At 35.7% G+C, this 26,311-nt stretch overlaps 1 protein-coding gene across 1 annotated transcript in view; it reads right to left on the reverse strand.

The window, feature by feature from the left end:
• GPC5 (glypican 5) overlaps positions 1–26,311 on the reverse strand; it is a 1,347,921-nt gene that overhangs the window by 705,431 nt on the left and 616,179 nt on the right. The window contains exon 7 of the mRNA XM_029210190.1: positions 2,846–3,002. Within this exon, the coding sequence (XP_029066023.1) occupies positions 2,846–3,002 (157 nt within the window). The remainder of the gene's footprint in view (positions 1–2,845; positions 3,003–26,311) is intronic.

A 26,311-nucleotide genomic window follows, 5' to 3' on the forward strand; every position in this document is an offset into this window, starting at 1 on the left:
TTATAAGCCAAATTCGATGCAATAAAAATATAGAAAAAATTTCTGTAATATTAGGATTTTTAAACCACTCTACTAAAATAAGAAAGTATTTTCAGTTTCCTAAGAGTGAACATTACATAGTATAGATGTTTTTTATTATAAATACATCAGTTCACACTGAATCATAGCCAACAGGTATGATATAAATAGAGATAGTTTTAAAAGCTAAATATTTGTAAATCATTTGATAACATCGATGACGAAAACAAAATGATACCTAAGAGGTACATAAATATTTTGGTGGTAAAACATTGCACACTGAAATATATAAATCCCTCTTGTCTGAAGTAAACATTAACCAAAACAGAAACAAAATCAGTTCAAGTGTTGGTTAGTAAGATATTTACCAGCTTTGAACATTTGCATAAATGGAGCAAAATCATTAAATTTACAAGACACAGTATTACTATTATTCCTTGTAACTATATATAGCTATAAATAAAAACATACATGTATAATTATTTTTAATCAGACATTTTGAAGTGACAAATGAACTATGTTCTACTTGTATTTTATAAAGAATAAACATAAGAAGAAATAATGGTGCATTTCAAATTCTTAACACAAATGACACCTTGATAAACTTTCTAGAGCACGATATTTTTAAGTCATTAAGACCACCTAAAACTATATCATAAAATGCTTTAGCAATATATCTAACGAGCCAAACACAGGTAAACTATTACAGTGCTTTATAAAAATAGAAATGTGACCTACGCTTTGCTACTTACCATGTCCCTCTTTATTTCAGCAGGCTATCCACAGTAGGCTCCTAACCACTTATTAAAAATTGAAAGACAACAGCTATAAACCTTTAGAAACAGGATACGCAACCCACTTACAGCAGATGTGGATTTTTTTTTTAATGTTTGCCTGGAGTTGCTGAAAACCATCTATTTCTTACATTTCCCCAATTCTGATGGATAGTTGCTTGTACCATACCTGTCCATTTCAGCAATAATTGAAAACGCAGTTTTAAAGTAAAAAATTCATTCTTGTCACCTTGACAAGCATGGTTTTGTAAGAAAGCTATTAGTAGCTGAATATCCTCCACTGTCTCTACTCCTCTTGTGAAATAAGCCGAAAAGATTATCTATTAATACATAGCAAGTTCTTGAGCTTATAAATAACTTCAGGAGTGAAAAATCCCTATTAAAATGCTAATTCCACACACACACACACACACACACACACACGCAATTTACAGAAAAAATTTTAATCTAAGCTATTTTGCATAATAATTTTTAATGCCTTAAAATCCTGCTAATATTCAAATGGAAAGGAAATTATGGTACATATAAGTACTCAAGATCAAGTGAAAATGAAAGATTATTTAATATTATGCTAATAGATATGTATCATAATTCCAAAATACGATGGAGGGCATTTTAACTCTTAGTAAAAATATTCTTTTCCTAATGAAAACCCTTTTTCATTTGCTTTGTCTTCCTTTTTTTTGGCCGAAACAACAAAAGATAGAAAAACAAGAGAAATCAATCTGATAAATGATATTAGTACCAATAACAAGAACACATATCCCTACTGCTCCTACAAGAGTAGAAGACGTGTAATCTTCACTAGAAAATTGTGTTAATACATCAAAGAATTTTGTGGTCATTTGTTCAGTTGCTACTCCAGTGTACTAAACCCCATCTATTTACTTTCTATGTTAAATTTATTACTGTTTCTAACAGGAAAACGTGTACCTTTATATTGTCTTGATTTTGTACCTCTTTCAGCTTCCATTCCTTTAGCCTTACAAAACAAAATCCTAGAAGGAATGGGGTATTGATGCTTGAAGCGTTGGTAGCGTTCTAAATTTACTACAAGGGAACTGAAAAGTAAATGAATTCTTCTCCCACCAAAGTCATGAAAAGACATTTCTAACAGGTCCAAAGCAGCCCTTTGTGATTTAGAGGGAGACTATCAGGCCAGCCTCCAGATAGGGCTGCACAGATCCAGAAGATTACTGTATAAAGTAATCCCCTTTGGTATGACCTGAATTAAGTGAATAGTTGAAAGTTAGCTGCTCTGGGTACCTTAACTTTCACACTTCTTTCTCAGTTGATAACTTTGGCTGTCTTGCCTGTGTGAACATATACATGCACATAACAATGAAGAGCCTACCTTCCTCATTTTGTATGTGAAGACAAGGAAAGGAAATTCATCTGGTGATTTTTTTGGTTGTTGTTATTTGGTAGTTTTATCATTTGTAATAGTGACCAGTCCAGCAATACCAAAAATGGTTTTTAAACCCACATGATCAAAACAATGTGAATAACTGGTGAGATCTTTTTTGGAAGAACCAGTTCATAGGAGTTAAACCCAAGTAGTTTCTCACCATAACTAACCATATATTTAACCAGTTTCTTTGTAATTTGAACATGAAAACCTAATAAAATTTATCTAATGGCATGATAATATAATAAAATTGCAGAATGTTAGTATTTAGTAGGGCTCACACATCCTGGTTTCACCAAGATACATTTACTGCCCACCATACTAGCTATTTCACACCCTACAGACTATCCCACTTTAAAACTATGAATTCTCAGAACTGATGGTCATTCACTAGTTTTTCACAGAAAAATATCATTTCCATTTAAAGTCATTAGTTAAAAAGAAACAAAAACCCCAAGAATGCATGTCCTGAATAACTAAAAAAAATGGGTTTATTTTCACTTCCAATTCCTCTTGCATTTTTCTGAATTCACTACCATTATTTCTTTACATTCATAGTAATAATTTCCCTTAATTATGTCTCCAAATCCATGCTTCAGAAGTGGTGTTAGAATCATACACTTACAGTCTGTGACTTTCAGTGTCCTCTTGACTTCTCCACTTCCTGATCCCCTGCAACCATCTTCATCATCACAGCCCCCGCTGACCAGTTCGGCCATGTCGCCACCACTGCCCATGTGAAGTTCCCACTTGCTGGGCTTGGGTGACCTACCCTGTAACAGCTAAACATGGATACCAAACACATTTATTAATAGAAAATTCAAATCATTTAAGGGTGCTATTCAACAATATGTAGAAATTAGTACTATTTTCTTATGTGGATCCACTGTTTTGATGTAGACACCTTACCACATCAAGTATGCAAGAAAGATCAAAAACTACTGAAATAATAATAAATAATGGGCAAGGTTTTATAGCTGTAAAGAGCTACAGTCTGCCTATTAGATCTGTGATACAGCTTTGGAAAGCAAATAAAACCAGGTCTTCTTGCCCATGGATACTTTGGTTAGAGAATCCACTGTTTAAGCAGGGTAAATCAAACTCCAGTACAACACAACCCCCTCTGCAGTGTGCTGCCTGATAATATTGTACTGTTTTGTAAACCAACAGTCCAAAATTTCCCAAAAAGAAGAGTGCTATTCTTCCAGAAAAGATTCAGTGAAAGGAATATAGAACTCTGGACATGTACATTTATAGTTTTATTTAAACTTCATGGATTAAATACTTAGACCAATGTACATGGCACAGAACTGAACCGTGGAACAAAAGACTTAGGTTCTACTTCCATTTATATGAATTACTTAAGAAATTTAACCAACTTCTTGTTCTTGGTTCTCAAGTATCTCATTTACTTTTATGAGCAAAATAGATGAACTAGACATTTCCCACTATAGCATGGGGAAAATAATTTTTTCGAATAATATTGGACATGCCTAAACTCCTTTTCCAAAAGGTGATGTTATGAATAATAGACTATTTCACTTAAAGCTAAGACTGAGTAAAATGATCCAATATGTGACATTTACCCCTCTAAGGCAGTTTTGGAGGGCACGTGACCAAGCGTGAGCACTAGAGGGCCCTGCCATATTGTGAATGAAATATATTGCAGCTGAACAGTTGATGGGCATTAAAATTTTCAGGGTGTTTTATGAAAGTATTAGGGTTATTTCTTAGAGATTTTCCAGATAACAGTATTAATTAGCAGACAATAATCAAACACACAACTCAATGATGGCATTGTATATTGATAAAATAAAGAGCAATCCATCCTCGGTACACGTAAGACAAATATGTTTAGCAGATAAACAGCACTAAGATTAAGCACCTGGACTTTGACAATTGATAAACTTTCAAAATTAAAAATAAAATTAGGTCACGAATTCTGAAATGTATTTTCTTAAAATTTATTTTCCTTGACAAAAATGAAATGTTAAAACAATTTGACAATAATTAAAAAATTCTGATCAGGATTTATTTCTATTCATCAGCATTTCCCAAGTGTTAATAGGTGTTAAATTTTAAAAGAAGGCTTCTTCCATGGTCAAGTGAATTTGGGATTAAGTTAAACCAAGCTTCTTATTGTGTTTAATGCACAGATATGTATGCCACTTCCTATAGTGGGCTGTGGCAATGGGGAAATACAGATACGTAATAAAGCATATAAAAATTCAAAAATCTGAAAAAGGAAAGGAAAAATAAATGTCATTATATTATAAAAATTATATTTAAATGTTTTATAAATTTTTAATACAATAATACCATTTATCATTTGTTATTTAACATAATCATAAAGGGCTGGGACTCAGAGGTCCAACATACCAAGAATTAAATCCTGATTCTGACATATATTAATCATATGACATTGGACATTGGGCAAGTCCCTGAATAACTCAGCTCTTTCATAACTAAAATAAAGACAATAATATACCTGGATCATTGTTCTTATTATGAGAAAAATACCTAAATTATACTGCATGGTGTTGCCACATTAAAAATTAATATATTTTGCTAATTACTATCTTTGTTATTATATATTCTATTGCAATATTGCTTAAACACTCAGAACACAATAATTGAAAACTTATTTGATAAAGAATTCAATTACATGATTTACATTAAAATTTTTCAAAGTCGTAGCTTACACGTACAATAAAAGCCAAACTCTCTGATGATGTGTTATTCCTTTTGTCACTGACACTTTTTCCCAACGTTTTCCAATTTCAACTTTATTTCCCCTTTACTTTCCTAAGTATTCTTCCAATATTTTACTGGCACCTTGGTCAGAACAAGAAAGAATCTCACAAACAGCACCAACAATGTATAAGTCACGAAGATCCAGCTCAGTGAATTTGAACTCAGAAACGCAGACAGAAAGATAGCACATGTAAAACAAAACTTACTGTTTTAGGTAACTGGTTTTGGTTGAAAGCAATTAACTGCATTAACTATCAGAGAATGATTCATTAATTTATATTGACTTGCAAAAATAATAGATGACACTAGAGAAAAAAATATTTTTTTAAAAAATTAATATATTTACTACTTTTATCTTCTCCATCACTTCAGTGACACTCCAAGAAACATCTAAGGCACGCAAACTCATATTTTTAAGAAATAATACTATATAAAACTATATTTTAATTTAAAGTATGTGTGGTGCAGCAGGATTATAAAATGGGCCCCAAGACTTCTTACTCAAATCCCTGGGACTGTGAATATGTCACTGTCACATCCATTGCATTACATGGCAAAAGGAATTTCACGAATGATCAGCTTATCCAAATACATCCACGATCCCATCTGATCCATGCTTCCAGGTCCCCAGTGATCCCATCTCTCTCTGGTAGAGTCAACATCTCCATCTGCATCTCCTCTGCATGAAGATTCTGCTTTAAATGCTCCCTATCTTACTTCTCAATCATCATACATCCACAATAGTTCATTTTCATTCTCACAATTATATTAAAACTTAATTTGTGAAAATTCCCAATAAATTTCTAATCAACAAAAACAATGAGCTTTTTGCAGTTAGACCCTTATTCAAAATGCCACTTCTTTGGGACTAAACTATTCTGATTTCTCCTTAGTTTGATCATCTTTCTCCTCACTTCCAAAACAGTAAAAATGTTTCAGTTAATAATGTAAATCCCGTTCTTTCTTTTTAGTCTCTTTCTGGGAATCCATCGTAACAGATTGTGCTCTCACCTGTATACAGAGCACACTCAAATCTTTATTTGCAGCCCTTGTTACTCTTTAGCTCACCAGTAAGCAGTAGTTAGATATAAAATGTATTCTACTACTTTGCATCTTAAAATAAAACAACTCACCTCCACTATTCAGGTATCATTACAACTTATCTCCCCAACTCCCTCATTGTGGGGGGACATTGGTCTCTTCTGCCTACTACCAGCATATTATTTTCCTCAAATCAGTATTTTCACCATGTCATTTCTCTGCCTTAGTGCTTTTTGTGACTCTATACTGGTTTCAACATGTATCCAGCAGAGAAATATCAGTCTGGATAGATGAGTCACACAGAAAGAAGTCCTGGGATGAAATGTTTGGGAAATTCATACTATGTCCCCTTCTTGAGATCTAGGAACTAAAGGCTCATGGGGAATCTTACAGTAAGTAATCTGTTTAGTTGAGATTCACCTTGCATTTTCCAAATTAACATAAGCAAATTAGCCCCTCCCCTCACACAACAACCATTGACATACTTTGGAAATAAGTCCATAATGAAAAGTTCAAATTTAGCCTCCAGTCAAGGTCCCATAAAATATACTGATTTAAAAAAAATTATATCTAAAGCAGCACCCAAATTCCACTGCAGAGCAATTTGGTTTTCTCACAGAAATTGTGTGAATTTATATGTTTATAATTTTGCTTATGCTTGTTTTATGTTCTCTTCTTTATCACTATTATCATTATAAACAACATGACATGATATCACTAACTTAATTCTGTCTTTGAAGGAGGGAACCCATATCAGAGTAAAAATGTCTCCCTTCATCCTCATCCTGCCTTGGCTCTGAGTTTGTCCATATGGAAAGATGATGGCACTTTGAACGCTTCAACCGATTCCCCTGTCATGGAGGGTAGAAAGTTGATCAATACATACATATTTACAGAAATATTACAACATAGGAAAGGGCATGATTTTGAGTCCCAGTCACACATTAATTGTGTGCCTTTAAGCAAATCACTTAAGCCCATTAAAGCTCATTTTATTCTATTGAATAATAATCCAAAGGAAAGCACTTTATATACTATAAAGCACTGCATTCATTTACAGTGTTCCGTGCAAAACACCGCATCCATAAAATTGAGAAGCTTACAAAGTAAGGACAGAGTAGAAAAAAAATTCAACAACTTTTAGAGTGCTCCTTTTTTCCTCAGCACCATGCAATTTGTGCGGTCAGCTGATTAGCCGAAAATAGTTTTGATGACTGATGCTTCCTGCTTATGTTTAATTGGTTTAGGAAGCTCATTAGGGATGCTATCTCAGAGGATGAATTTGGTGGGTAGAATATCTGATGACTCTGAGGCAAATGTATTTCTTTCAGCTGGTGAATTAATCTCTCAACAGACTCAATTTGCCTTTTACTAACTGTCTGGCAATATCCCATGGTTGCAATAGCCTTTCAAACACTTAGAATAAAATCTTGCTATAGATGGCTTACATACACATTTTTGCTGTGAAAGAGAAACATATTCATCACATTCAACAATCTTCACACGAGAGCAATGGAATGTGCTTCAAAATGTGACATATAATGATACATCTCTAAAATATTCCCTCCATCCGTTTCCAATCATTTACACAGATATACAAAAAGTAAATATGTGTTTAGAACATATTAGTCATCATATGTTCTAGTCATCTATTCAAACACAGACATGGTAAAAGATTCTGTTTTACAATTTTGTGTTATTGATGGGTATATATGTTGGGTGGTAAAAATTCAAATGTTGACAGAAAATTTCAAATCAGAAAAATGAAGGCGTAGAAAAAATTGTCCTTTCATTTCATCATTAATAAAATATCTCTAAAGAATATATCTTAAGTATAGAACAAAAAATTCTCTATGTATAAATACATGTTAATATATACATATATATGAATTTAATTTCGTTATAAACAAATTGGTATCTGTACTTTCATACAATTCAAGTAAAACCTACAAAGAAATGTATGGGAAATAGGAAAACAACAGAAGCTTATAACATTTAAAAATTGGAACTCTGATTCAAAATTCCTTATGACGTATTTTTTAAATTTATCTTTGTAATAACATATTTAGATTAGACCTTTTTTTATAAAAAAACCTCTTTATATAACTGCTCCCATTTTTATCTTGCAATTTAACTTCCCTTTCCTCAAACCTCCAATTCTGTTCCCATCTATACCCCAACCCACTCCTCCCTATTTTCACCTTCATCCCTTAAACTTTTTCATCTTTTAAATGTTTTTCTTATAGTAAACTTTTCCACTCTCTTTCAGACTTAGAAAATATTTTATCCACATAACCTAAATACCACGAATCTCCAGATTATATTAAAGATTATATTTTCAAAAGCAGTTAAACCTTTATAGGCTATTCTACCTAAAAAGCCAAACACATTTTACAATATGTCATGTTATGTTAAGTCGACCAGACACGGAAGTCACTTCTGTCGGATTTCTTGTCAGTGTTTGCTTTAACTTTGAGCTTTCTGATCTCAGCTTCTGTTGTGCTGGTAATTTGAAAGGTCACTGTTCAGTGACATTTGGTTTATGCAATGCAGTCTGGTGATTTATAAAAGTCTTATGATTTTGTAAATAGAATACTGAACTTAGGAAAGGCTTACTACATTCATTCTCTGGCCTCTTAAACTGCAAAGAAGTCATCTGTTCTTTTTCCCCTAAGAAAATTCTGCATACCTCCCTTCCACTATGCCTGAACCTTACCTCCAACTCAAAATGTGGCCAGTTCCATTTTCTGAGCTGCCATAACAAAAGTGACCAGATAAGATTTATAATTAATGTGTGCCTTAGTCCAAACTCTAAACTAGACCTCACAGGATAGTTAAAACTAAAAGCTGGTGAGTTAAGTGCAGGAATAAAAGGAAACAGGGACATAACCTCAAATAAGACTCAGGAAAATTTTTGGCCCTAAAGAGGAAGTGTGCATGCCAAACATTATCAATTATCAAATGGCTTTTGTGAAATGTCTATGTCAAAACACTCCAAGGACCCAAAAAGAACTGGTGAAAAAGCAAAACAACCTTTCTTATGAGACAACCCCAGAGTTACTGTTGGAGACGTCTATGAAAACATCCATGACACGTCAGCTGGACAGGTCCAGGAGAGCATAAGAGGAGTAGGGGAAGATACAAGGACATTTGGGGAGATAAGTAATGTAAAATGACCCTGAAGCAGGAGGAGAGGAAGGGGAGAAGAAAAGTGGAGGTTATAAGTAAACTAAAAGCCCACAACCTGTTCAGTGGAATAACTAGATGTGCAATGAGAAATCCCGAGTCAAACATTTTATTATGGGGTGACATGATGTATAACAATTATACCACTGAAAATTTTTTAAAGTGTGAAAATTATTTTCTTGATGACACTACTTCAAAGCTAATTTCTTAATTTTCTAGATCACTGCATGTTCACCAACACACGCATACACACGCACACAAAATCACATATACATACTGTCACCCACCAATATTATAGGACAGAAACAATCATCCAGGTTTCTAGCTGACGCAGTTTCATCTATGATTGAAATTAAAGGGCATTCTAAACAAGAATAATCAGATATTAAATAATTTTATTATTTTGCATTCCTGAGGTACAGAATAAATTTATATTGTTCATGCTGTGGTTTATCATTGTGAAGTCATTTTCTTAACATGTCAAAAGCCTGTATGTCTTTAACTAGGTCTTCATATGCATGGGGAGGATTTAAATATCCACCAAAATGATACAGACTCACATGGAAATTTGCCTCAGATGTGCAGTTACTTGTGCCCTGGATCACTTCAGGAAACTGCCTCTGCCTGGTATAGGTGTCACGGAAATTAAAGGTACAAGTAACTTACTGTTGAGAACACGTTTAACTATTTGCCTAGTTGTCCTATACCATCTTCCTGACATGACAGAGCCCAGCAAATGAAGTTCTAAAGTCAAGGATAGACCAAAACTGAACATCTACTGCTTCTGAGAAAAATAAGTGAAAGCATTCCAAAGCATAGAGGGATTGATTGAAGATGAATTCAACACAACTCAGTATCATCTAGTGAATCAGGCTTCTATTCACCACACTCCACCATATCATAAAGGTAGTTTTACATGCATTTCCTAGTTAATGGTGTAGATAGTATTAATTTTACATGTGTTAGCAGGTGAATGGTTTTCTTCCCTCAACCTACCTGCTAAATGTTCCCTCACCTGGTTTAGTCATAAAGAACAGAACTGTCAGTACCAGCATCTTAGTTATCTGCTCTGACAGGAAGACCAGGTCATTTTTACATGGTATACAAAAATCAGCCCTTTCCATCATTAACCTAGATTCTTCCTTAACATTTCTTTTTTATTGCCTTAATGTGTTTCTGACAAGACTAGAAGATTTATATCATTCAACTGTTACGTGTTTTAATCATAGTCCTTTAATCATTTATCTGCATAAGACTGATGTCATAGAAAGAAAATAAAAAAGAAAGAAAGAAAAGGAAGGAGGAAAGAAGGATGATGTTAATCACGATGTGTTGCCAATGTAAGGGCTCCCTGATTAGAAAAGATTTTTATTTGTTAATTCATCACAATTTCCATTACCTTTTTCAAAGAACTGTGGAGGATTGCAAATCCATTTAAAACCTGGTTTTGGCAACCAATCTAGATTGCCTTTGTTGGCCAGCTGTGCAGAATTCATTCTCCAACGTTCTATTAAAACATTCTAGGGGGCTTCCCTGGTGGCGCAGTGGTTGAGAGTCCGCCTGCCAATGCAGGGGACATGGGTTCGTGCCCCGGTCCGGGAAGATCCCACATGCCGCGGAGCGGCTGGGCCCGTGAGCCATGGCCGCTGAGCCTGCACGTCCGGAGCCTGTGCTCCACAATGGGAGCGGCCACGACAGTGAGAGGCCCGCGTACCGCCAAAAAAAAAATTCTAGGAAAATTCCCCTAAAGTTTCCCAGTCTATGAAAGGTTTACTTCCAAAAGGAACTCATTCTGATCCCATTTAGTATGATACCCTTGTGTATACCAGATGGTTACGAGAGTTCTATCTTCATAAATGTCATTCTGGTTTTCACCTTTGCAGTGAAGTTCCCTTAATCTAGCTTTCTTTACATAAACTATAAAAATATGGACAGAGATATACCAAGAGAGGATTAAGGGAATGTGATTTTACTAATATTCTAGAAGTAATTTGAGAAAAATTGTTTGAGGCTGTGGTTGTCTTGGGGAGGGAGTAGGTGGGTATTCTAGGCCAAATTCCCATTAACTATTTACATGCGTGAACTGAAATCATTTAATCTTGCTGAGCCTAAATGTTTCAGCTGAAAAATGAAGAGGGTGAAAGATCCTAAATGTGTCTTAAAACTCCAGAGTTTTCAATTCTAACATGTTTCAAGCCATTCTAACATTTGGTTTAGAAATAGGTCTTACATCATCAAGGCTTATTGTAGTCCTCCTTGATATTCATTTCAGTTCTATTCTTGCACTCCTTTTTCTGCTAGATTTAATTTTTTAAAAAAAAGTATACATCTACTATGGGTTAAATTGTGTTTCTGCAAAAATATATGTTGAAGCCCAAACCCCTAGTACCTCAGAATGTGATCTTATTTGGAAATAGGATCTTCACAGAGGTAATCAAGGTAAAATGAGGTAATTTGGGTGGGCCCTAATCTAATATGATTAGTGTCCTTATAAAAAGGGGAAATTTGAACACAGAGACAGACATGTTCAGAAGGAAGGCTGTATGAAGAGAGAAGGAGAATTCCATGAAGGTGAAGGATTAGACTGATACACCTACAAGCCAAGGCATATGAAGGATTTCCAGCAAACCACTGGCAGCTAGGAGAGAGCCATATAACAGATAACCCTCACAGCCCTCAGAAGGAACCAACCTTGCTGACATCTGGAATTCAGATTTCTCACCTCTAGAACTGTGACACAATAATTTTTTTTAAGCCACCCATGCTGTGGTACCTTATTACCACAGTCCTAACAACTGAACACAAAATTACATACTAAAAAGTGCATAAATGATAAATGTACAACTCCAAGAATGTTTCAACCTGACCTCAGCCATGTGACCACCATAATCACGACACAAAACACTACCATCATCCCAGAAGCCTCTTTTATGCCTCAGTCATTTTCTTCTCCCAAAGATAACACAAGTTTGACTTCCTTCACCACAGATTCACCTTTTTTCTGAGGAACTTTATATGAACTTAAGCACAGTCTGTGACACTATAGGTATAGCAGCAGTTTATTCATTTAATTGCTGTATTTTATTCTACTGTATCAGTGAAGCATACCTTTTCATTCTTCTGTTGGTGGGCAATCCTACAGTTCCGTGTAGGACATAAAAAAAGCATTGGTATGAAAAAATTTTTAATGTATTTTGGTATAAAGAGCCAGTCATATCTGCTGGTTATATACCTAAATGTGTAATCATTCCACCATAGAGGTAGGTATCTGTTAAAGCAAACTACCTTTATTATTTATTTTTCTCCTTCTTAATATTAATGTATAATTTACTCATAATAAAGTGTATAGCTCTTAAATATACAGCTCAATGAGTTCCCCCATAGGTCCACACACAAAAATACAACTCAGATTAAAAATATATCACAAGGACCCAAGAAATCTCATTGTCATCAGAGTCAATAACTGCAATCAAAAGATAACTCCTATTCTGACCTCAGTTCACCTAGATTCATTTTGCCAGTTAACGAACTTCACAGAAATAGTGTCATGCAGTATATAACCTGTTGCATATGGCTGTTTTTATTCAACATTATGTTTTAAACATTCATCACATTCTTATATGTTCCAATAGTTCATTCTTTATTATTGTGCAGGGGAGGAAAAATATCATTTCCTTCTAAATTCTCAGCTAGAGTCCCTGTAACAAAAAACAGATTAACAACAACAACAACAAAAAAACCAGATTAACAACAGAAAAACATACAAATTTTTTTAATAGAAGTTTTACATGACACAGTAGCCTTCGTTAGGAAGATGCAGTTAAAGCTGAGCATTTTTATACTAGGCTTGATGAGGACTGGAAAATAGTGATAGGACAAAAAGAGAGAAAATTCGATAGGACAAAAAAGGAAATGGGGTAAATGTAGTAAACTGGGGAAAATAGCAAGGCTTGGGCATTCAGACTCCCCTTGGCATCATTCACTCCTATTTGGAGGTAAGGATGCTCCTTTCCTGGGGTACAAGGAGGGAACCTCTCATATGGGGGTTTTATGACCTGCTTCATGGAAAGGTCAGAAAATACTTCCTGTACCTGACGTATCTCAAATTTCTTTCTGCCAGGGCGACATAGTTTTGGTAGTGTATCCTGAATCCTATCAATTGCAATATAGGTGTCCATTTTACGAATTAGCAGCAATTTGTTGATTTATGTCGATGTAATTGGACAATTCATCTGCTTCTAATTTGGGGCTATGATAAATAATGTTGATCAAATATTCTTGTGCAGTCTTTTGATGGATTTAAGCATTCATTGATCTTGAGTATACATCCAGGAGTGGAATTGTTGGGTCATAGGGTATATAAATATTTAGCCTTAGTAGATATTTCCAAACAGCTTTTCAATACAGTTGCTCACATTTACATTCCTACCAGTAATATATGAGAGTCACAGTTATTTCACGACTTCTGCAACACTTGGTATTATTGGTCATTTTAATCTTAGGTATTCTGTGGGAGTGCAGTGGTATTTTAGCGTCATTTTAATTTGCATTTTACCAATGATTAATGATTTTCATATGATTTGGTTTTTTTGGTATCCTCTAATATAAAGTGTCTTTTCAAGTCACTTGACCATGGGAAAAAAATAGATTATCTGTATTTTTCTAATTGATTTCTAAGAGCTCTTTACAAATTTTTGATATGACTCTTTTGTTTTCATACTGTACTAATTCATTATTTTTTATTTTCCCTTTCTTTCCACTTTTAGATGAATCATTTATTTTAATTTTTTCAGCTTATTAGAATACCTGTTACACCTTTTTGAATACCCGAGTACTGTAATTATAATATTTATAATATATTATTACAGACTTATTACACCTCAAATAGTATTTTAACCACTTCTCCAACAATGAAAAAACCTTAAAACAGTTCAACGTTATTTAGTCACACTCATTCTTTGTTTTCATACATTTTATTTCAACATATATTATAAATTCCAAAACACAGTTATTACATTTACGCCTACTTCTCATACCTATTTCATGGTAAATATTCCCTACAAGAACAAAAGTGCCTTTTGTTTTAATATTTTTGTTAGATTTTGGCATCAATATTTGCTGCCTTCCCACAACAAATTGGGAAGTGTTCTGTTTTTTTGTTTTTTTCTTTTTTGCGTACATTTTCTGAAAGTGCTTGTATAAGATTCGTCTTATTTACTCCTTAAGTTTTTGGAAGAATTTACCAGATAATCCATCTGTCCTGTGATTTTTTGTGTGTGAGAAATGTGTTAATTATAGAAATAGTTTCCATAATAGATTCAGAGCTCAATGAAATTATCAAATTTTCTTCTTTTGCCAATATTTTAAGGTTGTTTTTCGATGAACTTCATTGCTTCCTCTAGTTTCATGCTTCTGTATGGAGTAACTTTTCTTTAGTCTGAAGAAATGAAGTATTTCTTATAGTTCAGGTCTGCTAGTCAAACATTCACTCAATATTTATTTGTCTAAATATATTTTATCATGCCTCATTTTTATGTATATTTTCATTGGTTATGGAATTTTAGATGGGCATAATTTCACCCTGAGCATGCTAAAGATGTCATCCCACTGTCTTTAGTTTTTGTAGTTTTGTTGAAAATCTTATTTTTGCTGTTTTACTTGCTTTTAAGACTTCCCTTTTGTCTTACTTCAAGAGTTTGACTATAGTCTGCCAGTTGGACTATAGCTTTCTTTGTATCATGTTGCTTACATTTTGCTGATCTTTGTAAAAGTGGGTTGATATCCTTTATGGCTTTACAAAATTCTTGATCAATTGCTCTTCAAATATTGCTTCTTTCCTATTCTGTCTCACTTGTCTTTGCTGGTCTCCAATTACAGGTATATTAGGTATATTTTGGGTATATACAAATATATTGACTGTGACCCATGTCTCTTATGCTTTGTTCGGCTTTATCCAATCTCTTTGCTTCAGTTTAGATTCTTTGTGTGGCTCTTTCTTCAGGCTCCTTTCTTGTGTTTTATTGTATTTACTCTGATTTAAACTGTTCAGTTAAGTTCAATTATTGTGCTTTTCACATTAGAATGTGAATTCAATTCTATATGAATTTTTACATATGTTTTCAAATTCCTTGCTAAATTATTTTCATATTGTCCATTTACCTTTATTTTATTGTCATATTAGCAATAGTGCTTCTGAATTTTTGTCAGATGAATTCAGAACTGCATCATCTATGGATTTGTACCTATTGTCTGGTTTGTGTGTGTGTGTGTGTGTGTGTGTGTGTGTGTGTTTGTTAATTTGCCATTTCACATATCTAGGCATTTTTATGGTTTCATGTTGGACATTGTATATAAAAGAATGATGACCCACAGCCAACATCGTTCTCAATGGTGAAAAACTGAAACCATTTCCTCTAAGATCAGGAAAAAGACAAGGTTGTCCACTCTCACCATGATTATTCAACATAGTTTTGGAAGTTTTAGCCATCAGAGAAGAAAAAGAAATAAAAGGAATCCAAATTGGAAAAGAAGTAAAGCTGTCACTGTTTGCAGATGGCATGATACTATACATAGAGAATCCTAAAGATGCTACCAGAAAACTACTAGAGCTAATCAATGAATTTGGTAAACTAGCAGGATACAAAATTAATGCACAGTAATCTCTTCCATTCCTATACACTAACAATGAAAAATCTGAAAGAGAATTTAAGGAAACACTATCATTGGCCATTGCAACAAAAAGAATAAAATACCTAGGAATAAACCTACCTAGAGAAGACAAAAGACCTGTATGCAGAAAACTATAAGACACTGATGAAAGAAATTAAAGATGATACAAACAGATAGAGAGATATACCATGTTCTTGGATTGGAAGAATCAACATTGTGAAAATGACTCTACTACCCAAAGCAATCTACAGATTCAATTTAATCCCTATCAAACTACCAATGGCATTTTTCACAGAACTAGAACAAAAAATTTCACAATTTGTATGGAAACACAAGAGACCCAGAATAGACAAAGCCATCGTGAGAAGGAAAAACAGAGCTGGAGGAATCAGGCTCCTGGACTTCAGATTATACTACAAAGCTACAGTAATCAGGACAGTATGGTACTGGCACAAAAACAGAAATACAGATCAATGGAACAGGACAGAAAGCCCAGAGATAAACCCACGCACATATGGTCACCTTATTTTTGATAAGGGAGGCAAGAATATACAATGGAGAACAGACAGCCTCTTCAATAAGTGGTGCTGGGAAAACTGGACAGCTACATGAAAAAGAATGAAATTAGAACACTCCCTAACACCATACACAAAAATAAACTTAAAATGGATTAAGGACCTAAATGTAAGGCCAGACACTATAAAACTCTTAGAGGAAAACATAGGCAGAAGACTCTATGACATAAATCACAGCAAGATCCTTTTTGACCCACCTCTTAGAGAAATGGAAACAAAAACAAAAATAAACAAATGGAACCTAATGAAACTTAAAAGCTTTTCATAGCAAAGGAAAACATAAACAAGACGAAAAGACAACTCTGAGAACAGGAGAAAATATTTGCAAATGAAGCAACGGACAAAGGATTAATCTCCAAAATTTATAAGCAGCACATGCAGGCCATATCAGAAAAACAAACAACCCAATCCAAAAATGGGCAGAAGACCTAAATAGACATTTCTCCAAAGAAGACATACAGATTGCCAACAAACACATGAAAGGACACTGAACATCACTAATCATTAGAGAAATGCAAATCAAAACTACAGTGAGGTATCACTTCACACTGGTCAGAATGGCCATCATCAAGAAATCTACAAATAATAAATGCTGGAGAGGGTGTGGAGCAAAGGGAACCCTCTTGCACTGTTGGTGGGAATGTAAATTGATACAGCCACTATGGAGAACAGTATGGAGGTTCCTTAAAAAACTACAAATAGAACTACCATATGACCCAGAAACCCCACTACTGGGCATATACCCTGAGAAAACCATAATTCAAAAAGAGTCATGCGACCCAATGTTCACTGCAGCTCTATTTACAATAGACAGGACATGGGAACAACCTAAGTGTCCATCAACAGATGAATGGATAAAGAAGATGTGGCACATATATACAATGGAATATTACTCAACCATAAAAAGAAACGAAATTGAGTTATTTGTAGTGAGGTGGATGGACCTAGAGTCTGTCATACAGAGTGAAGTAAATCAGAAAGAAAAAAACAAATACTGTATGCTAACACATATATATGGAATCTAAAAAAAAAAAAATAAAAGGTTCTGAATAACCTAGGGGCAGGACAGGAATAAAGACACAGACATAGAGAATGGACTTGAGGGCACGGGGAGGGGGAAGGGTAGCTGGGACTAAGTGAGAGAATGGCATGGACATATATGCACTACCACATGTAAAACAGATAGCTAGTGGGAAGCAGCTGCATAGCACAGGGAGATCAGCTCGGTGCTTTGTGACCACTTAGAGGGGTGGGATAGGGAGGGTGGGAGGGAGACATAAGAGGGAGGAGATATGGTGATATATGTATATGTATAACTGATTCACTTTGTTATAAAGCAGAAACTAACACACCATTGTAAAGCAATGATACTCCAATAAAGATGCTTAAAAAAAAAAAGAATGATGAAGTACTCAGATGGTGTTAGGTTCAAGACAATATACTCCCACTTTCCCCTATTATTTGGATAAGATAAGGAGTAGGCCATATCAATATAATTAGAGATGGAAATGGGTAGGAGTAGGTTGTATTGATAGCTTGGTAAGACTCTGTCACCTCTGGTTTATCCCTGTTTCTCAAATATGGACCACGTGGAATTCTGATTTAGAGTTGGATGAATCTGTTTCTATTTAGCCTTAAAATTTTGCTGGATATTAGGTTCTAACTTTCAGAAATATTGAGCTTAGCTATTTAGCATCTTACACCATGCAACTTTAAAAGCCGAAAAATATCTGGGAGGGGTAGGGTCTGACCATGTGTTTGAGTTATTCCCCTTCCCTTTCAATTATTTTATCTCTCAATCACTATGAGATCCTGGAAGATTTCTGGCACAGTCCCTCATTCTTGCATACAGCACAAGAACTCAGCAAATATGCCATCGGGAAAATGACTCACGTGTTCCATTGCTTACTTTACCCCTAGATAAGCTGGGCCAGGTCCAATTCTAAGCCCCCAGCCACAATCAGAAAAGGCACTCCGAAATAAACGTTGCCAAAACTCAAGCCCACAATGGGAGGTTTCTCCAACCCATAGATTTTAGTTTTTCTTGTTCTTTTTTTTTTGTCCTAGCTTTCTATTTTTACAATTATAATTTTGTAATTTATCTAGCTTCTAATTGCCGTAGTTCTGTTGGTCTATTCGAATGCATACAACATAGTTGGCACTCAACTTGTTTGTAATACTTTATTTTTAATCATGTAGTCTTTCTTTAATTTTTTTCCCCCAAAGCAACTTAACAGTCATAAAGTTATGCATTTCAAGCAATTTTTGCAGAGCTGAATAATTCTAAGTCATGTTATCTTTGTTTATACGCCTTCTCTTGGAAATCAAAGGACTATCCTAAATTGCTCCTTAAAAATAAACCTGGTCAATAAAAATTTTAAATCAGTGTTCCAGAGAGAGGTCTTTTTAATGGGACTCTGAACGCTGACAAAAATATAAAAATAGAAGTGTCTTGTTATCATAATGACCATTTGGGTATATGTTATTTGGATTCTTACTGCCTCACCTTGAGAACCTGACCTACAGGTATACAGAAACGCAGCCAGAGCAACGGAGGGGCAGTAGATTTCAACCAACATGTGCTGACGAAGCAGCTTGGAATATAACAATATACCTTGATTTTAGGTCAGTTGGCTTAATGTAACTCAAGTATGAGATACATAAAGCCTTTATGTCCGTGGAGAGAGCTCTGTAATGACATAGGTGTTTCTGGAGAAATTATCAGAAATGTTACTATTGACCACCCTCTCTAAGTGGTACTGAATGAGTAATTTACTTTGACTTATAAGACTCAGCTTAAAGGAGGGAGAAACAACAAACAAATAAACAATATTGGAGTGAATGACAGAGAGGGATACCAGCATCTATCATCAAAAGACCCAGAGAAAAGACAAGACTAGGGTAGAAAACAGTGAGTCAATATTCAGTAGATTTTTTAAAAAGATAAATATTAAAGGAGAAGAAGATTGATCTCAAGGACATCTCTTTCCCTGGAGTAGTAAAGAAGCCATCAAATGGAGCATGGGTATATGAAGACCTTAGTATTTAAGCATTCAGTTTTGTTCCATCACAAAGTGAAAATTTTGCTGGAGACTCAAAGTAGCCCAATACTTTCCTGGCCTGATGGATACTGTCACAAAGATACTGTTTTGCAGTGCTCTTGGGGGTATTTGTGTTTTTCCCATGTTAAAATAGCTTTTTATTATTGTATAAATAATTCATTCTCATAAAATTTTAGGCCATAGAGAAAACCTTCTGCAGTTCAATAAAAACTTTATCCTTTCCAATTTTGAATGTCCATCACAGTGCTTTTATCACGGTGTTTACTTGGCATTTTGCCCATGGTCCTGTACCAGGTGAGCACCACTGAAACCTATTTCACTGGATCTGTTATTCCAGATCCATGCCTGGTACTTGGCTGCTTAGTTCTGGTCTGCTGATTCAAGAATAGGAACATTTAACCTATTGAACCCTGAGCACCGTTAAGTATGATTCTGGTTACTGAGCCCTATTTAGCAGTTCTATTAGTAGATAATTTCAACAACAAAAAGAGCCTGGCGATTTAAAAGAAATCAGTTTTACCTGATATAACTTAATTTCATGCTATAAAAGCTAACATTTTCATTTATAAAACAAGTAGTATCCTTGGATATATATGCCAGAGACAGCATGTGGACTGTATTTTTTCATGCAAACTGGCTTCCCTTTAATGCGGCTCTTACCTCCCGAGCCTTTGCTCTCTCTTCCATGCACTCAGAGTCATATCGATGTTTAGCTGTTCACCCAGGCTTTCCTAGAAGTATGAAATCTCCCCTTCCTTCAATCATAATCTTTTCTCAACTAATATTGTTATTCCCTGTGTGGCTAATTCTATCTAAGCATTAGGAAAAAGAATATGACCACCTGATTAAACCATTTTACTTAAGGGTTGGGTGGAAAGAAGACTTATCCCTTCAAAATGCACTGAAATACAATGGGAGGAGGCTGCCAATTCTGAGCCATCTACCAGCACTGAGCCCCCTTCTATATTGTCAGTTACAGCTCCGAACCAGTAGGGTGCCGAAAGGAGGAGTGTGTGTGTGTATGTGCCTGTGTGTGTGTGTGTGTGTGTGTGTGTGTGTGTGTGTGTGTGTGCATGTATGTGTGTGGGTATGTGTGATGGCAGCTGTTTGAAGGCAGTCATCTCAAGGCTTGACAGGGAAGGATTCATTTCCAAGTTCACTCACATGGTTGTTGGCAGGATTTAGTTCCTTGTGAGTTGTTGGGCTGAGGACTCACTTGGTTCCTTGAAATGTGAGTTTCTTCATAAAGCATCTCACAACAAGGCAGCTCCCTTTACCACCACAAGCAAGCAAGAGGCCAGGAGAGAGTGCCAGCAAGAGGCGAAGAGGGTTGGCAAGATGCAAGTCATAGGCTTTTGTAGCTTAATCACAGTAGTAAAATCCAATTATATTGCTGTATTTTGTTCATTATAAGCAAAGCATTAGGTCCAGCCCACACTCAAGGAGAGGGGATCACACAAGGGCATGGGCGCTAGGAGGCAGAATCACTGGGAGATCCATCAGCAATTATGATGCCATGTCAGGTAATGACCACTTTCGTCTCCCACCATTATGTTATTTTTCTTCTTAAAATACTTCAGTGAAGCTCTATCACTTAGAGCAATGGTCTCTATAATTTTCTTATACCACCCTTTATCTCCAGAGTTATCCTGGGAAATGCAGCAGTTTTTTCTCTTCCTTGGCACCAGACTGGCACACGATTCACACATACAGTGGAGACCCTCTATGTGTTTGCTTATGCCAGATTCTCCAGAATCTGTATAATCCTGACACGCATGTGACTATTCTTACTCTTTCTACAGAACCGTTTATTTTCCACTTTCCCCTTTCTCACTGTCAAGAATGTTGATTGCTTTCTACACCTAACCTCTGCTTCTCTTCCTCACCTGGGCTTCTGGAACAACACAACTCCTGCTTACTCTTTTCTTTCTTCTCCTTTTTGGATGTCATTTTCTCCATTCCTGTGTCATTTCAAGTAAAAGGGGCTTCGTCTAAACATTTTCTCCCAACAAGTGCTCCTGAACAATGTGACCTGATTCCTCACGTCAGTTGTGATATTCAGCTTTTTTCAGTTATCATTTTTCTTAGCTGAGCTTAAGAATGATTCTATGCTGAAGGGAACTTTCTTTCCCATTATGTACAGAGTGAGATGGAAGGCCTGATAATTCTGAAAGACTGTTCTCAGAATGACTAAGGTTTTATTGCATGAACAGTTTCTATCATTCTTTGGACGCTTATTTATATCGTGCATATTTTCCTTTGAGATTTCAACTTTGATAAATGAAGTTTTTATTTATTAAGCCATCATGTTCTAGGAACTGGATAAACAAAGTTAACTAACAATAAAAACCTAAACTTTGAGGACTTCCAGTGTCATTATTGTAACTCTATGTGAACACAATATCATTCACCTTTAAACATAATAATTTGAAAGATGTTCAACGAAGAAATATGACTTTTTTGAAAAAGGTACAAACAGAGTTTCTTTAAAACAAAATTAAGAAAACAATATTCAGTAATTTATGTTTTGAATTCACTTTTAAGGACCTCTATTTCTTAAGTATATGTTTAGAAGGCAGATGTATGAATTTTAATCATTTTTAGTCATAGGAAAGCATAGAGTTTCATAAGTTTTGTCACTAAACTTTCCTGACCTTTATATATTCAGTTTTTTCCCCTTGTTTACAATCTGACTGAACTGTAAAGGTATAACCATTAACCAATCAAAATGAACACTAAAAGGTCAGTGCATCACATATTACAGTTACTTTTCAAAAAATGTGTAAGACATTCAAATTCTGGCACATTTGTGCAAGTCCAAACTTGTAAAATAAATCTATGGTGACAGAAATGAGACCCAGGCTCCTGGTAAAACTTATAATAAACATGAGAAGAAAGTCCAACTCCCTGGCCTTTTGTTTTTTATTTTCATATTTTAAAGTTAGTCTCCAAAAGCCTAGTAAGCTAGGCACAGAAATGACATGAAGTCAACAGTGTTACGGATGTAATAAAATATAACAACCTTGCAAATATTTTCCAGGTGGCAAATTTTAAATTAAGAACTTCCTTAGATTTACAAATTAGCTCATGCACTTGTTTTGGAACGATTTGTGGGTTTTAATAATTTCCTTATGGCAGCTAACCATTTTATCAGTTATTTGTATACAATGATAATTATAAGAGAGCATTTTGGTCTCAATAAATTATCGTAAATTATTTCAGGGTGTGCTCCAAAGAAGACCAGCAACAAAGGTAAATATTTCTTCTTTGCACAGTCAACTTGACTGGAGCGTGTATTCTAAGTTGTTTGCATTTTCAGTGTGTAAGGCAGAATAAGGAAATAATCTGTGTGTTTGAAAACATTTTTAAAAATTGTTTTACTTGTTGCCAATATGTTTTAACCATTCTGAAGAGAGGGGTGAAAAAAGGCCTGGCCTTTTTAGGAACACATGTAAGGAATAAAACTAGATAGCTAAAAATAGAGAAAAAAAAATTAGACTCTCCTAATTGATTAGGAGAAGGCTGGAAGCAAAGTCTGCCAGTAACCTTAAAACTATTAAACCAGAACAGAAGCAACGGGTACTGTTTCTGTTATGAATGGAAGGTGAAGTTATAGAGAGAGCGCTTGCCTACATGGCCTCATTTACAGAAAAGTTTTGAGAAGCTGGAAAAACTATGAGAAAAGGCAACGATGATGGCTTGGGAATTAAACCATATACAGAAAAGTATGTTGTAAGGTGTTAGGATAAGCACCTAAATAACGACTCCCAGGCTGAAGAAAGAGGAGACAGATTTGGAACTGGATTTTCACACTGGTACTGAAAAGAGACTAAAGGTGGTATCTTCTCTGAAGTTTCAGGCTTCTGGCCCCTAAGAGTCCCTAAAGCCTGTGGCTGCTAAAAGTAAAAGAGCTAGTCCTTGATCAAGTAACAGCGTTGCTTGTCAGACCCAGAGAACTTCACTGTCAGTCCCAAGTAGACTGTCACCCTGAAGGCAAAAGGCACTTTAACATGCCTAAGCTTCCTGTTTCTCCAAGCACAATTCCCTTTTAAAACTAGGATGCAAGGGTCAGCCATTACTGCTTCATCTGCATTTCTGAAACTAGTTTAATAGTTACATGTCTGTAAATCATGTGATAGTTGGAATACTGCTGCTATGCTAGACTGATGTCAGAAGGTCTTTAGCTCTGAGCTTTGTTGGAAGCTGCTCTAAGAAAGGCTGAAATGGAGTTTGTTTCTTCTGTGGCCCTGATTTGAATTTTCAACAAGATAGCTGGATGAAAATACCTTAATTCCAATTTCAATATCTTTATATATTCTAATTTTATAAGCAAGTAGATTTGGCACTTCCTTCACATCTCAGCAATCTTTTCAGAGAAGACTCCCTTTGTACTCTTCATGAGCCCATTGAAAATGCAGTGTAAATGTGTAACGAATGGGAGAAAAGGAGCTAAGCCCTCAAGAAGCTATGATGGGGACTTCCCTGGTGGCACGGTGGTTAAGAATCTGCCTGGCAATGCAGGGGACAAGGGTTCAAGCCCTGATCCGGGAAGATCCCACATGCTTCGGAGCAACTAAGCCCGTGTGCCACAACTACTGAAGCCCACGCGCCTCAAGCCCATGCTCGCCAACCAAGAGTAGCCCCCGCTCGCTGCAACTAGAGAAAAGCCAGCAGGCAGCAATGAAGACCCAATGCAAACACATGAAAGAATGCTCAACATCATTAATCATTAGAGAAATGCAAATCAAAACTACAATGAGATATCATCTCACACCAGTCAGAATGGCCATCATCAAAAAATCTAGAAACAATAAATGCTGGAGAGGATGTGGAGAAAAGGGAACCCTCTTGCGCTGCTGGTGGGAATGTAAATTGATACAGACACTATGGAGAACAGTATGGAGGTTCCTTAAAAAACTACAAATAGAACTACCATACGGCCAGCAATCCCACTACTGGGCATATACCCTGAGAAAACCAAAATTCAAAAAGAGTCATGTACCAAAATGTTCACTGCAGCTCTATTTACAATAGCCTGGAGATGGAAACAACCTAAGTGTCCATCATCGGATGAATGGATAAAGAAGATGTGGCACATATATACAATGGAATATTACTCAGCCATAAAAAGAAAAGAAATTGAGCTATTTGTAATGAGGTGGATGGACCTAGAGTCTGTCATACAGAGTGAAGTAAGTCAGAAAGAGAAAGACAAATACCATATGCTAACACATATATATGGAATTTAAGAAAAAAAAATGTCATGAAGAACCTAGCGGTAAGACAGGAATAAAGACACAGACCTACTATAGCATGGACTTGAGGACATGGGGAGGGGGAAGGGTAAGCTGTGACAAAGTGAGAGAGTGGCATGGACATATATACACTACCAAACGTAAAATAGATAGCTAGTGGGAAGCAGCCGCATAGCACAGGGAGATCAGCTCAGTGCTTTGTTCGGTGCTTTGTGACCACCTAGAGGTGTGGGAGGGAGACACAAGAGGGAAGAGATATGGGAACATATGTATATGTATAACTGATTCACTTTGTTATAAAGCAGAAACTAACACACCATTTTAAAGCAATTATACTCCAATAAAGATGTAAAAAAAAAAGACCCAATGCAGCCAAAAATAAATAAATAAATAAATCTATTAAAAAAAAAAAGAAGAAGCTATTATGACTTTCTAGAAGTCTGAGCATGAGTAGGATTACTCTGAGAGCTCAGCTGGAGAGAAGGAACCCACAGCTCTGAGTACACATCACCAGGTTACAGGCAGTTACAGTTTTTCAACATAGCACCCCTGTGGATGAGAAAAACTGGGTAGACGAGCAGAAAGCAAGAGGATTAAAGAGTTACCTACGGAAACAGCTATGTTTCCATAGGTCAAGTTTCCAGATGCTTCTCCCCATCCCTTCCCTCCACTATGATCTTCATGCACAGGAAAAAGCCACAAATATACACTTAAGCTAATGGGTCACTTTGTCCAGGCCTCAGTGAAAGCTTGACTCGAGAGACCAATTTAGCGATCTTTTGTGTGACCTCTCACCAAAGAGCAGAAAGGAGTTGGGGCTACCGTGGATGCCAGTGAGGAGAGATGTAGATCCACGACAGAGCTTCCCCAAACTGCTTCCCCCCGACAAACTACTTACCCACTGGCTCATGAACTACCCCGAGGAAATTGTGAGTGGGATCAACAAATCAACTACAAGAAAGTAAAGATTCTCCTTTGAGTGGTACTGAGGTCATAAAAGAAATCTATCCAAAAATAGGAAAAGGAGGGGATGATGTCTATATTTCAAGAAAGAAGAAGTGCTAGCTTTCCTTGACCTTATGTGGTTGGAGAGCGAGCCTGCAGAATCTATATCCTCTTGCACAGCAATGAAGCAGAAAACATGCTCTGTAGAAGAGCTGGTTGGAGTTTTCAGAAAAAGGTTACAGTTGGGATTCTTAAAGTTGGCTAGTGGGGAGGATAGAGTTAACTTTACCACAGTAATTTCCAGATGAATTGAAAAAGCACATGTTAAAAACAGAACTACAAATGCACTACAAGTTGATATTTCTGTAATCTTGGATGAGGCAAAGGCATTGTTAACATAAACCCAGAGTGGAAATCACAAGGGAAAACGTTCCAGGATCAACTAGGTCAAAATTCAAATCTTCATGTTCCAATTAAAATGTTTCCTTGCTCAGTAAAATCGTTTTTAAAGTATCATGTTAACAAGATTACAAAGATACCTAGATGTACACATTTAGAAACAGGCATTATTTACTTATGTAGAAAGAAAATGGTACAGTATTTG

Source organism: Monodon monoceros, unplaced genomic scaffold (genome assembly GCF_005190385.1).
Source record: "Monodon monoceros isolate NGI ecotype Baffin Bay Population unplaced genomic scaffold, NGI_Narwhal_1 Super_Scaffold_8, whole genome shotgun sequence".
NCBI lineage: Eukaryota > Metazoa > Chordata > Mammalia > Artiodactyla > Monodontidae > Monodon > Monodon monoceros.